Below are 15,628 nucleotides of genomic sequence, written 5' to 3' on the forward strand. Positions count from 1 at the left end.
TCTTTGACGGAAACGTGCTTCACCGAAAACTGCCCCCCCCCCCCCCCCTTTTCCGCGTGCGACGGCTTGTCCATGGCTACACGTAAAGAATCTGCATCAGTATCCAACACCGCGATGGCTTCTACGGGCGGTACTTTGGACTCTCCAGTCAAACAAATCCAGATTGAAGGACTGGTAAGTGTGGCTACGGTTCTATAGAGGCTACACTTGGGAAATTACAGGGAATTTATGACAGACAAACCCCGGTGTTAACGTCACAGATGTTATTCAGTTATCATCATGGCGGCGGGCTGATTTTCTCAGCTACTTGTTATCAGTTAATGTTAAAATTAAACACCGAAACCAGTAAATAACCTGGTTATATACAACATTTAATCCGGTAAGATACGTTACTGGCCCAATAAATGGTTAAACACAAACATTACCGTAATAACAGTCTTGCTAGCTCACAGGCTAACAATAAGCTAACGGCTCAAGGAAACCAGCTACTTGTGGTAGGGAGCTATTAGTAAACAGAGGGTGTGACTATTACACAGTTTTTTTTCCAAATAAAAGTTTAGTACTCACCGTCTTTGCGATTTTACTACCAATACTTTCGTATACACATAGTTATATCATTGATTACTGCAAATTAAATAATGGTATACTTACTCATTTCTCTCTGTCACTAAAAAGTAACTGCATATTGAAAGATGTAAATGGTGTGCGAAAAGTGTAATTGTTGGATATTTGTCTTCTTAATCCATTCTTAGTGTTTGACCATTGGACACTACCAGTGTCAGATCTTATACCCTGGATTATTAGGTGTCCCCTTACTATTTTGGATGTCACACATAGTGGTGGTATAGGTATAATGGTGTTTGCATTTCTTTGTAAACCTGATATTTGGAGGCCAGAGGGTAGTCAAAAGCCAGTCCACTTTTGAAATTCTATACAGTGTACATTTTTGGCACATGTGAGCACTGAAAGTTATTCATCCATCTGGTCAGTCAAATAAACCAGATTTAGAGATATTTGGAATTGCTTCTATCTACAAAACTAAGAAAAATATTTTGGAAAACATCAGAATTGAGGATATTGGTGTCTGGGATCATCTTGTGAGTTGGCAGGCTGCCTGTGTTCCACAGTGCAGAAAGAAAAGTAAAGTAGAGGTAAAGACCTCTTAATAAGTCCATACAATATTTTCTCAAATTGTGAAAACTAGAGCATTGCTTGTTTGTTTGGTTTTTTTTTGAGGGAGCTATGGGTTTAGTGACATCATAAAGCCTCCAGGCCTCTAGACTGCAACCTAAATGGAGGCAGATGCAAACTTTGTTTTTGTTGGAATGTGCAAGTTAAATTTGTAGCCAATCATATTTTGTGCAAGTGCATGGTTATTACTGTTTGGTAGGGGTGGAACAATTCATCTACTACATCGATGAATCATTTATATTTCTATGATCCAACAACATCGATCTGTGCTCAGTAAGTTGGCCTTCCGGATGACATATCAATCTTACATTGTTGGTTGACTGAAGTGTTGGTTGCACTTAATTCAAATGAAACACTTTGCCATTTGCCATTAATTTTTGTTTAATTGTTGTTTGTTTATATCCATAATTAATTTATGCCTGATTTCTGTACAAGAAACAACAGGAATCTAGGAAACTTCACCTGCACTGTCCAGTACCCAGGTATTTATTTAACAGGCACGCTGGTAGAATTTTTGGCTAAAAAGTTACTGAATCGGTTTCAGGTCACTGAATCGTTTTGGATCGTATTGTTCTAGATGAACCAAAATCATCCTTGAATCGCATCGGTAACCATGAATCGTGATACAAAATGTTGTTAAAACGAATTGTTACACCCCTATCATCTGGTATCATGGATGTCAGGAAGCGGTCCTTTTTTCCTTCACTGGCACAGCCTTTCTCTCTTCCTCTTGCATTCTCTAATGCCCTTTGTAACCTAGCACAGCTGTGTCGCATTCAGGCTGCTGCGTTGGTCATGTCTGTTTTCCACACAGCTGCAGGGGAGTTTGCACATTGTGTTTTATTTTGAAAATTGACTGTATTCACAGTGCCATTTGTGTGGGAAATTCCTGTCTGGCTCTGTCTGTTCTGTACTGACTGATGCTCTGTCCTCCAAATGTGAACACCGCAACATTGACTAGAATGGCAGCAGTCACCTCTGGCTACTACTCTGGTACTACAGGGCTTGTATGGTCATCAAGTAAAATATTTTGCAAATATCAAATTTCATGGGATTGTCAATGTTCCGAAGTTGTATGTACATTAATACAAATATTTATTAGCATGCAAGGCCATTGATTAATACCATGTGGTACCCCCCCCCCCACACACACACCCAAACAAAGGCTAAATGATGTGCTTGTCAAACCAGCTTTGAAAGTTTAATATCTGACTTTGAGAATTGCACATGCCAAGGTTGATGTTGATGAAGAGAGTGGAGTCACATAAAGATTTATTGCATTTATAGATGACAGATGTAGGAATGTCCCCTCAAATATAACCAATTATTCCTTGGACCATGTTACACAACCTTGTTGAAGGGGCGAGGAACAGCTGTATCTCCAAATCATGGGCAGGCTTTCACTGTATTCTATCAGGCCATACTGATCAATGTTCTGTAGATGAGTTAATTAGCAACTTAGCATGGCTGCCCTCTAAATGTTGATGATTTGAATGAGCTGTTGAGAAGCTGCGGGATTCTGCCGCATTTTGTTAATTGAATCACTGATTTTGTTCAGAGATAGAGAGGGATGGAAACATGGAAGCCAGTGTGATACTGAGCAGTTGCTCAAGCTCACCACTCCTCCAGGTATGAAAGACCATGAACGAAGACATTGATTTAAAATTGAAGGTGAGTCTTTTGTTGTCTGGGTCAGACTTTGAAGTGCCTGACCCCGATAGAAAGCCACCCTATGGCTTTACAGACAGATAACTGTGCACTGTGTCTTCAGATTAATGCAAAACTTGTGGAACCATCATAAAAGCAAAAGCAAAATGATCTATTTAGGCTTAGTGGACACTGAACGCTACTGAGGCAGAAGTTGTTTCAGTAGTCATAAATACTACAGTATTCGTCATCTTGAACATTTTCATTTTTTTGTCTTAGTAAGATGGCTGATAAGCAGAATACAATTTTTTAATGAGGCAATGGAAAGACAATTTTCCAATAGTTGAAAAATCAAAACTTTAGGCTTTTTTTTTTCAAACACAAATGTCAATTTCCTGGTGTGAAGCTCTTAAGTATATGAATTTGTTCTTTTTTTTTGTAATTTATGGTTTTGATCTGTTAGCTGTACATTGGGCTCTTATAGGCCTGGGCTATGTATCGATTTTATCGATTAATTCAAGTTTTTTTGTTGCGGACAATTTGAAAAATAAAAAAGTTCGAGTTTTTACTCTTCTTGCTATGGCGCATCTTTTGTCCCTCAGGAGCTTCCATATCTTTCCCCTTCACCCCTCCCCCTTGTTTCCTGGGTATGTATAGCAGCATTATGGCTAACGAGAGCGAGAAGTTTTTTTTCTAAGAAAGCAGTAGTATTGTCAGTGGTTTGGAACTGGTTTTGGTTTGGGGCGACATACGTTGAACAAGTGACTGCGTGCCGCAAACTTTGTCTGAGGCCCATAGCAGTAAAAGGCAGCAGCATAACAAACTTATTTCAGCATCTAAAACAGAGGCATCCACCCGAGTGGGAGAAATGCTGCTCTTTGCAAGGGGAACAAGACCACTATAACCAACAAACTCCCACTAAAAAACAGCTTACTGTGGTGGAATCATTTACCCACAGGACCACGTATGATAAGAAAGGGGCACGAGGGAGAGCAATCACTGAAGCGGGCGCTTTGCACATCGCTAAAGATACGGTACCATTTATAAAGTGGCGTTGCGTTTTTGATCAAATAAAAGCAGAACTTGTTTTGAGTTCCCTCTGTCCTTTGTCCTTCTTATTTTCTTTAAAAAAAAAATCTGAAAAATCATGAATTGAATTTTGTGTGAAAAAAATCTGAGATTTTATTTTTAGTCCATATCGCCCAGGCCTAGGCTCTTGGTTATCTGAATGTATTTAAGATTTTCTTAACATTTTACAGACTAAATGGTTAATAGATTAACAGTGGAAAAAAAAAATTGGAAAATCTATTGATGATGAAAATAATGGTAAATTGCAGCCCTCTGAATTTACATTCATAAGTTAGTTTTTCGTCTCCACTGTCATGTCCTAAGTGGCTAATTGGACTTTAAATGAGAGGAAGTCTTGGCCTAAATATCATCTCAGTACACTTGAAGACTTGAAATTTTGGCAGGCCCTTCAAGATCCACGAATCTCAAAAAATCCACTTTTGAGGAGCATGTGAGGACCTCATCTGTGCACACGAGCAGAAAGAGTTCCTCTCTAGGATGGTTTTCTGACAGAAACGGTTCTGTGTCCTTATGTAACCTGAATGTGCCTGGTTTTATGTCTTCCAGCTTTAAATGGCGTGCAAGTCACAGACGGATCTGTTCATTGTCAATCTGTTTTTGAGCGGGAAAGAGAGCGAGAGAGAGAGAGTGGGGAGGAGATTGCTGGGGAAGTCAATGTACTGCACGCAGCTGTACCCTGAAATAAGATTTTATTTTAATAGTGGAGGAAAAAAAAGGAATCAATATATAGCCGTCCGTGCCGATATTGCTTTTCAGGTTGGATGCAAGTTAGGACCTACTGTAAGAGAAGCAATTTGCCATCTTGACGCACATATAGTGCCGGCTGAACAGCTGTCTGACACTATTAAAAAAAAAAAGAAAGAAAGAAGAAGGTGGGTAGCTATTGAATAATCAGGGCACATGACTGCACATTCAATGTTAGTCCTGTTCTCCAATCTGATTTATGAATCGATATTGCTTTCAGCAGCAACCACTTAACCAGCTAATGTCTTTGAATTACTGTTCTGCTTTGTTTAAAAAAAAAAAAAGTTGGACACCACTGCAGTAAGAACAAGCAGAATAACTGCCCAACTCATAGTTGGAAAGGCCTTTCAGAGGCGAATCGCTGAATTCTGGAGGAGGCAGGTCATTGAATTAGCACGCTAAAATCACTACAATACCCCAAAATTCGGCCCGGCAATGAATCATTTCACTGCTTCCACATGTTACTAACATTCGTTTAATTAGTTTGATTTATTGGCAGGGATGCACAATTAATCAGAATAAATTAGAAATTGCAATATGCACCACTGCAATTTAAAAATCAGAACAATGTGCTATAGTTTTAAAGGCTGGTTGTGTGTCAAAAATGGAAAAAGTTTGAAAAGTTCTTTGCTAAATGCAGATCCCCATAAAAATATCACTATAATCATTTTATAGGGGTTTCAGTAAAAATGACAGTAATGATGTCAAAATGAACATTCCCTCTGATGTTACAAATCGTATTGCAATACTCATCAAAACAATTGCATTTCGATGTATTTCAAAATAGTGCAATGTATTAGGTTCACCTGGAGAAACCAACACACCACAACAAGATAGAAGTCCCCCTTTAATGAGGATCCAGCGTTAAGTTGTTGAGTAGTCGACTGAAGACTTCCCCAGGCACAGCTGTGCTTTATTCACGTACAGTTGCAGTTAACCTTTTGAAGAAAAGCTTCCTGGACCTGTAGTTTTAAGTTCATTTGTAAGAGTTGTCTTTATTTAATAAGGTGTTAAGGCATTTCAATATCGTTTTACGTTGTAGTTTGCGTTATATAAAAATTGGGCTTATTTTTTTTTTTTGAAATATTCATTTTAACCTCAAGTATAACAATCATACCATTGCTTTGAACTCTGGATTTCCCGACTCAGCTGTGGCACGCTTGAAATTCAACTTGACGAGACACAAACGATGTTGTGTTTATTGTGTAGTACCTCCTTAGAAACAGCAGAGGACAAACTTGCCTCACTGCCACGCCGCTCCTCTTTCCCTCCTCCAGCCCTCAAATTCCACGGACACAAAGCAGCTCATTTGCCTGGTGTGCCTGAACACAGTCGCAGGACTTGAACTTGGCAGCTGCTGTCTTCCTTTTATCTTACTAATTAAAGCTGCCCTCGAGTCTTGGGCCCTAATTTCAAATCTAAATATTTCACCTCCATGTGTATTATTTAGACCTCTAATGAGACTTTCTTAATTCCTTCTCTCAGCCTTATCAACCAAATATTTTAATCGCAGCAATTAAATTAAAAACAGTGGAGGCCCGTTTACTGTATGACCTCTTTTGGATCCTGACTCTTGAAGAAAAGGTGTCTGTTTCAGGGGGAGTTCTGCAAAGAGTTCCACCTGAATGCACTTTTGTATGCAGTAGTAGGAGCAGTTGCTGTTGTGTTGCGTCATGACCTGGCTGTCAGAGGTTTAGCTTGAGGGTTGCCCACAGACAGCATCACTATGGCTGTGTAGTCCATTTGCATTGTTTCCTTACTTTTGAAGAGGTTTCAGTGGTGATGTTGCCACAGGAGTGGAACACAGCACTCTGATGGCTCCTATTAAACACCTACTGAGATCACACAATTGTCTGTATGTTTCAAAAACAATTTATTCTGATGTTTGATCCACGTCAGTCACGCAACAATATGAATGAAAAGAAAAGCCCCAGCACGTTATAAAGGACAATTTGGAATTAAGATTTGAGAGCTGTGAGGGATGAAAGGTGATGTCAGAATTGGTTTTAATTTTAACATCTCTTTCAACGGTGGCAGGTATTTTCTTTGAAGTGCTTTCTGTGACTATAGGATCGGGTAAAACGGTACCTTCTCACCCTGAGGCATTTCCTTTTACCTGGGGTTTCTGGATCCAAGCCCTGTCAGGAAGGTGATCTCACCTTATGATGTCACACCGATCAGCTGTAACACACACAGAAACAACTATCTCACTTTCCTTCCGGGTTGTAACGGCAAGAGATTATGATACCCAACTTCCCAAGAAAATATGATTGAAGATATTTTTATTATCAGTTACAATCACCCTTGATTGAAAGCACAAAGATGTTTCTGGAACACTTTACCATTGGAACTTAGAACCATTTTTCAAGTGGAAAGAATGTGTAAACAGCCCCCATTTAGAAAACAAAAATTGAAAAGGAACGGGTGATCTGCACATTCATGGGAGAATCTTCTTCCAGTACAGAAACAAAATTGCAGCGATTGACCACATGTATAAGCTTGGATCTGAGCAGGCATTAGCATGCTCTCTGCTGGGCAGATATGATCTCCTGATGTGGATGTTTAAAACCTGCCTAATTGTTCCTCTCGACTGTTCGCTGACTGTCACTCTGAGTAGAGATTCGCACTTGAGTTTCACAGTGCCTTAATGAGTTAATGGGAGCTGTCCATGGTGCTGACAGAGCGTGAAGCGCCGTGAACAGAAATTGCAGGATGAACAACATCAAGACATGATGGTTCATATATCATCCCAATTGATGCCAAAATGTAGTAGTAAATGAATAGTCTACTACACCTTAATGTATGAACATTAACAAAACAAAAACATTCATTAACTCCGTAAATGCCAAGAGGTTCTAAGAGGAAGACTTCCTCCACACTCCAAACAGTCAGTAGGTAACAGTCAGTTCTTACTTCCTTCCTCCTTCCGCGACATAGGTCGGCTTGTCTCCTGGTTTTTATTCAGGAATATCATCATGTTGACTCCAGCAGAGAATACCTGCTCCGACTCTGCTGATTACTATCTGTTGAAGGGATCTTGTTCCCTCTACAGACGTCCACCTGCCTCCGGATCATTAGCTTGTTCAGGGTTTCTGTGGGTAATGGACAATAGCTAGAAATTCTTTATGAGATAACAACTTCAAGGTTGGGCACACTAGAAGTTTGGCAATACCGTTTCTATCACAGGAGCAGTCTTCTCATGTGATCTTGTTGATCTCGTGGGATCTCACAATCCTATGTTGACAGGTTCAACCTGAGTTTAGGTTTGTAGAGGTCAAATAAGGACCTTAGTCGTGTAAATGGGACCTGGTGGTCTCTATGGAGCAAAGAGAAATCTGCTCCACTTTTCCTGGAAAATACTTAACATCAGTATACAGAAAAAGTCGTACGATGCCACCTCAACGAACCAGGGTGGGAAAGGAAAGCTGTAATTGATCATTTCAAGGCAACAGCTGAGGATTCACCTCCAAATTTACAACAGAGGCTTAATCAGCTTTCCAATAGAGACTTGCAAATGCTCCATATATCACTATAATGGGCTATATCAGTTTATAGTTCAGTGAAGTCAGGCTACGTCAGTGAGCCAGAGAACAGGAAAGGAGAACTGCATCAAAATAGATGAAGCTGTTCTTCAGCTCAAAATAACTTTGTGATTAATGACAATAACTATTTTAGGTCTAGTCAGTGACTTATTGGATGCGTGACTTTTAAAAACATGAGTTTTCCCACACCTTGAGTTCTCTCCTGGGTTTGGCGAAATAGTGACAGACTATGAAAAGAGATTGGCTGACAGATTAGTATATCTTGGGTGTTGCGAAGGCAATATGAAACCAATGCTTCTAAAACATTTTCAGAACTGGTGAGGAAAGCAGTTTATAAATGCTGCGAGCCAGCCACCTTCACAGCGAGGTAACCACTCACTCCGCTGTGATTCCTTGTTTCACTGTGAGGTCCGTTGAGTCTCAGACTGTAGTTGGTGGTGTTAGTTGACCTGCATGGTGGACAGAGTGGTGCTGCATTCTTAGGTTTGCTGTTCTAGTCAGAAAAACAGAGGGGAAACTAAAAATATTTTTTAAGAGCTGCTGCGCCGTTGAGGAAAAAAATTAGGGCACTAGAGCCAGAAAAAACACGGAGCAAACATATTTTTTACAATTCTATGTTGATTCCACTGTTAAACACTTGAAAAAATCCCATTAAAGCACATTTTGAATGCTAAAAAAATGCATGATTGATTTGAAATTATTGCCGTTAACAATTTATTGTCATAAGAAAACTATATGGAAGTTCAGGAGTAGAATGTTTGGGAATATGCACATTTGAACCAATATGGTACTGGAACTGCTACTCAACAGTACCTTTTTTCTGTGCTTTTTTTTGTTGTTGTAACTAGAAATGTATTTAAATAAATAAAGCCCTAACTTATGAATTTCACCCATTTGTAAAATGTGAAAGTAAAAAGTTTTCAAAAATGTAGCCATGAATTTTGATTCCATTAGAGCTCTCTGTTGATGGAATCACACCTGCGTAATGTGTTGCTTTCAAGACTGTTTCAAAAGTCCCGCTGGCTCTCTTTATCCCCATTCTCTCACAGTTACCATGATGTGTTCAGGGACCAAAATTGGTACTCTTAGTACCCATAGTTGTACCAAGTGATATAGTCTGTACCCTTCAACAATGGATACAGTGTCACGAAGACCTATTTTGGTCACAAATAAAAATTTTGTGATTCATGTCAGGGCTCTGTTTTTATGTAAGAGGGTCAATATTTAATATAATCTGCTGATATGTTTGTTTATGTCTGGGTAGGCCTTGAAAATCTAATATTTGTGAGGCAAATAATGTTTACTGCACCACTAAACCAACACAAGTTGTTTTAATAAATGCTGTAGTCCAAAATAACTGCAGCTCTGATCTGATTTGGTGCTGCACATGTTGTGAGTAGTTTTGCACTCAGCAGCTGAGCACAGCTGAGTTCAGAGAAGTCGGAGGAGTGCAGCCTGTTCCCCGCAGCTTTTCATCTAACAGCTCACTCTGGCTGCCTCCTATTGTTCTGCTACTACCTCCACAAAAACACACAGGAACTTGTTTGTTTTGAATTTCCTGTGATAGGGTTGGGTGATATGACGGAATGGTTTCTACTGTGGAGCTACGTTATGGGCAGGCTGCGGGACTGATGTGATCTAGTGATTGTTGTATGATCTGGTAAATCCTGTTGCCTCTAAGGGAGAAGAGAGAAATTATTAATATTGACTCAGTGGAGGCATCCCAACCAATCAGAGATGAGGGATGCAGTTGTTTCTGGTTGTGAGGATGGTGCAAATATGAGAAAATAATAAAATGCATGATTCAGTAAGGTAACGGCATCTTCCGCTTAACGTTTGAAGTATTTTTGTATGGAACAGAAGTATTTTCAGATGTGGCAGGGTGCAGATCTCTCTCTACATCTGCTGCTGAGGCTGTGAAGTGTCAACCCTCCGTCAGTTGACCTACATTCAGTCATCAAATTAGCAAATTACGCTGTGTAACTCCTGTCTGTCATATATTCCAAGCAGCAGCTCAGACTCAAACTAGTGCTTATGAGACCTACGTCAGTGATGGTGGTCTTACCGTACCAGAGTGAGACAAACTGTGAGCTACTTTTTTCCAACAATGACCAAAAAATATTTTCTCATTCAAATGTATGTATATGCTTAAATATTGAAGGTAATTTAAATTTTGTATTTGTTGATGTTGTTGTTGTTGTAATTGATGCGTTGAGCTGTCACATGTGGCCAGTAAATATAGATGTTTAACAAGTCATTATACTCTAAAAGATTTTATATTTTCACACAATTGAGTGACAGTCTTTTGACAGCCCTGTTAAACTCTGGCTCAACCCGACGCAATTAAAGCTGTTTGACAGCCAACAAGTGAGCGTTTGCAGATGAAGAAAGAGACTATTGTGGCTCTTGTGTGGTGGATTATCCCATCACTACTTATGCCACATCCAGGTTTTAACATCTGGTGTATCATATTAAATATAGTGTCGAGTTCATCCAATCATAAATGGCGCAAAAAGAAAACTCATTCCGGCGTTGTCTCTCTCTGTCTGTACTTTCTTATAACTTGAGCACCGTTGTGGCAAGGATATGAGCCCTTTTGTGTGAGTGAGAGAAAAGATTTATGATAAGAATTAAAGCCAGCCAACAAGGGATTTGGACCACAATTGATTTTTCACAATTCAATTTTAAGCTTGTTGATTTATAATGTGCTGTCCACATATCAATCTGGGCCGTCTCCACATGAGGTGAACTCACTGGGCTAGCTAGCTGCTGGGGAGCTAGATCAATAGCGTTACCTCTGTCTGTGGGTGTGAAAGAGAAGCAAGGGAAGACTTGGTATTAAAGAATGTCTTTGTGTGTCTGTGTGGCGACAGATATGGGATTGTTGCACTCGTTCACTAATTTTGCACTGATATGATGATGTAAAGGTATAGGGCTAATTTCTGAGAAATTAACACGGTAAAGTAATAAATTAAACAGTGTTGAAGTGCCAGAGCTGTCTGCTGGACAAACTACATTCCAGCATTTTAAAATCACCATTGGCATTGTTTTCTGCCTTCTTGTGTGCCATTTAAAAAAAAAAAAAAAAAAAAAAAAAAGGCTTTTTAATATTGGCGCATATCGGAAAAGATGTACACCAATATGCTATTTTGTAATAGGCCGTGATCGGCTGATATCGGCAGGGCCTTAGTTCACACCAACTTTGAGCTTTCCAGGCTTTGCTTACAATAGCTGATGGCATTTACCCAGCCTCAGGAAGCAAACATATCAGATCCACTGAAACCTTTGTCCCTTGTCTACTTCCTTCCAGTTGTGTGTGATTCAATTCATCTTTATTTTTTCTTTTGGTCTTTCCCACAGTTGTGTTTTGGCAATTGTTCATCTCACCTCTTTTTCCAGACAGATGCTATTTAGGTGTGTGATGAACAGATTGCCAAGCTTTAGATAGCTGAAAGCATTGTGTATCTATCCGTGTTATCTGTCTGTCCTCACTGATGGAGGGAGTCTACAAAAGCTATTTACTGGTAGAAAAGGAGCCGATGCTCGTAGGGCAATGGCGGGATGGAGGCTTTGTAAAGTGGCCAGTGTTGCAGTCTCCCAAGACATCCGTTGAAGCCTGCTGCTCCCCTGCACCATTCCTCTCTTGTCTCCCTCATGCTCATTGGTTCATCTGTCTGGTTTCCCGGCCCTCACCTGCTCCTCCTGCACCCCCACCCCACCATCACCACCACCACCACCACCACCACCCCCCACACATACAAGCCTATTGTTCATTCCAGCCCCATGTCAGAGAATCCAAGGCAGGCAGGCGGCAAGATTTGTTTTTCTCCCCACTCCACCCCGTATCATCTCTCTTCTCCCACCCCAAGCTCTTTTACTTGTTGCATGACAGGTCCAACGCTCCTTTGAAATAAATCATCGAGCACGACAGATGAGTGTGTGGTGTGTGTGTTTATGTGTGTAAGCATATGCGTGCAAGAGCTGCTGAGACCAGTAAGAGCTCCCTCATGGTGATGATGGGTGTTTTTTGTTGTGAACTGGGCTCCTGGACTGCCACCCTGCTGCTGTGTGTATGTGTGTATTATTAATGCCTTCGGCTGTGACCTGCCCACGCTGTTATCAGTGTGATTTATGCTCTCCCCTGCCACACCATGCTTTCAACTGCTTGTCTTGTTCATTTAGACACTTTGCTTTATTCTCCACTCTTTGGTCTATGTTAGCCAGCACATCTCACAATGAGTATATTGAACTGAGTTTTAGCCTTTTTGTGTAGTGCGTGTCTGGAAGTAACCATAGTCCTTCATTGCTGTCCTTGGTGTGGGTGACACAGCATTAGAGCTTAAACCAGCTCCTCAATCATGTGGAGGCTTGTCTCATTGGCCCATTTTTATCTGGTATTAAAGATTAAATGCATATGATGATGCATGGACGCCCTGTCAGAATGAGGCACAGTAATGTGGGATATCAGACTACAAGTCCAAATATACCCTCCCACTGTCCAAGGAGCTAGCATTTTTCTTCAAATGTCATTAGATTCATGTTCTTACTTTTACTGCATGCCACCTCCTCTCTCTCCAGTGTAAATTGCTAACCTGTGCAGAATACTAACAAGCATAGACACCATCAGAGATGCACCACTCAAATGATCACACCAACCAGCCAGTAATTCTGTGAATATGATCCTGAACCTCCACCTCCACCCCCACCCCACATAAATCGAGAGTCCATTTCTTAGTATTGAGCTTGGTGTCCAAGGATCATTATATGCAATAATGTTGGACTCGTTTGCTACCAGTCCCCTTCACACCGCACCGTAAAGTTGCCAAGACTTTAGTTTCCTTTTCCAAAGCCAAGACGCACTGTCAGCACTTGTGTCCATACTCTCACAGGTGTCCAAGTGAATGCATAGAGAGAATGAATTATGTAGCAAAATATCAATATTGTTGATTCAACACCCTGGCAGGTATGAGAAAGATGTCCAGCTTGAAATTCGGTCCTCGTGAAGTGAGCCCAGGTTCCCTCATCTTAGTTAAGTAGGTGGTAAGCAAACGCACACAGCAAGAAAATTTAGAAAAAGGCTCATCACAATTTCCCAGAACCCAAAGAGGCACATTCAGATTGCTTCTTTTGTCCATCCAACAGTTGTTCAGCTGCCATAGTTCTTCTTCCATAAATAACATAAAAAGCATGAGTGAATTTTTGACATTTTTGCTTCAAAATAAGACTTTAAGGATTAATCAGGTACCCAAGTAGTTAGTAGTAGTAGGCAATCATTATTTCTCAATTGTCTTGTTGATTAATTAATGCGACCCTCTAGGTGGGGGCGCAAGGTCTGGTCCTTTGTCATAGTCTCTCCCATCCTGTAAGCTGAAAGCTGCAGGGAGGATGAACACACGGCCACAGTGGTACTTGGAGCAAATTCTTGACAGGTTATTGGTTCACAATTCAAGCTGTCTGAAAGGACCACTAAGTTGCTGGACCTTCATGAGATTGATTAACAGTTTGTGTGATTTTTTTTTTTTCAGCCTCTCACAGTCCATGATCCAATAGGGTTGTCCCAAAGACATTTAGTAGTTCTGTTAAAATCCCAGTACTCAAAAGGTGTATATTTGACTCTAATTCTTGACTTAGTGTATTTGGTGCCCATATAAAAGATTTAAGAGCTCCCGATGCTCAAAATAATGTGTAGAACAACTTTCTTTTTCAGATTTTCTTTCTTTTATTTCAAACACAATTTATTTATCTAGTAATAAATCAGCATTATTATCCTACGAATATATACATGAAGAAAAGACAATGTGTTGGTATAAATTACAATGTGTAACGTATATATACTGTGCAGTGTGCAGAAACATCTCAACCAACAACACATAGGATGATAATCTATACAACAACATCAACAAATGCTCTAACAGCCACAAAATTGGCAAGATAAATAAATTAGCTTTGCTTCAGGAGCTGTCTTTGGAAGGAGAGTAAAGCCTCCTTTCAATCATCCCCATCTTTATTCAGTTGAAGGAGCTTTATATTGCAGTGATGTTGCTCTCCCGGTTTTCACAGGTGGTGTTGAAGATTATCAAGCACTATCAGGAGGAGGGCCAGGGCAGTGAGGTGGTTCAGGGCGTCCTGCTGGGCCTGGTAGTCGACGACCGACTTGAGATCACAAACTGCTTCCCCTTCCCACAGCACACCGAGGACGATGCAGACTTCGATGAAGGTAACCGAGCCCAGTGCTCTCCATTTTATTCTTTGAATCCTCTTCTGCAACTGTTAAAGTTTAGGGTTTTTTGTTATGTATGAGTTCTGACTTAACTCACAAAGTTTTAAATCCACTCAACTCTTGATAAGTGTTACAATAACTCAAGTGAAAATGTCTTGCTGCAATGAAAGGTGGTAATTCACATTGACATTGACATTGACATCGACATTGATAGAGGCCATTTTTTAAACATTTCTGTATTGGTTAACAATGCAGAAAATACATGATTTGAGGATTTTTCGAAATACTTTGAAAATAAAGAAAAAAAAATGTTTTTCTTGATTCTTGGCTAGTGTGGTATTTACTGACTTACTCCATGCCCTAGGATAAAATATTGAACTGTTGTTGAGGGAATCGGACCTCCATCCATGCTAACTTATTTCCACGTTTGAGAACTCATTCGAATGCAGCTCTATATTGAGTATCCTCAGGGTCCAGCAGTTCTCAAGTTTTTTAATATATATATATATATATAACACTATACATTAACTGATCTCATCATGACATGTAATCAGTTTCTGCAACTGAAACAGCTATTGAATGATTGTTACTGGTCTTGCTTATTATACTTTATGGCAAGTGATGGATCTCTTAAATGGTCAAACAATCTAAGGCTACGTACTAGGTTTTTAGCTAAACTTAAGTTGATGTGATTTGGTGCAATAACCTGTTAGTTATGGTTATTTCCAGTGTACCCATTCCCCTGCACTTTATTTCTCTCTATATAACACAAGCTATAGAAAAGCTTTTCCAGCCACCGTTAATGTCAACAGATTGAATGGTGCAGTAAACTGGGAGCAGAAAAAAGTAAAACATGAGTGGGGGGCATCAAGAATGTCTGCGTCAGCCTTCATTGGCATTTATTTCTCTAAATGCGCACTCGTTCATTTCTCCTGTTTTTCCCCGGGCCTACTAATCCCTCCTATATTACCAGTTGTTGCCAGCAGTTTTGAAATGATTAAGGGGATTAGAGCTTCTGAAAATGCTGTGGTGCAACTTTAAACTTAAGAGATAAACTATCATTTGTTTTCAGGGAAAATGAAGATAATCAGCCCACAAAACTAACTTTTGTGTATGGATTTACTTTTCTCCAGAGTTCATCGGACCATCTTTTTTTAGTTTCTCTAACTGATTAGATGCTACTTAAAAAAAACCA

The 15,628-nt window shown here is 40.0% G+C and overlaps 1 protein-coding gene across 1 annotated transcript in view; it reads left to right on the forward strand.

Annotated features, from left to right (window-relative positions):
• The first annotated feature begins 49 nt into the window (after nucleotides 1-49).
• Nucleotides 50-15,628, forward strand: part of LOC147253760 (eukaryotic translation initiation factor 3 subunit H) — a 77,111-nt gene continuing 61,532 nt past the window's right edge. Inside the window, exons 1-2 of the mRNA XM_086217385.1 lie at nucleotides 50-174; nucleotides 14,274-14,430. Coding sequence (XP_086073511.1) covers nucleotides 73-174; nucleotides 14,274-14,430 — 259 coding nt within the window. The 5' untranslated portion in view covers nucleotides 50-72. The remainder of the gene's footprint in view (nucleotides 175-14,273; nucleotides 14,431-15,628) is intronic.

Source organism: Aulostomus chinensis, chromosome 11 (genome assembly GCF_037954235.1).
Source record: "Aulostomus chinensis isolate RoL2024-O1b breed Wild chromosome 11, RoL_Achi_v1.0, whole genome shotgun sequence".
Classification (NCBI taxonomy): domain Eukaryota; kingdom Metazoa; phylum Chordata; class Actinopteri; order Syngnathiformes; family Aulostomidae; genus Aulostomus; species Aulostomus chinensis.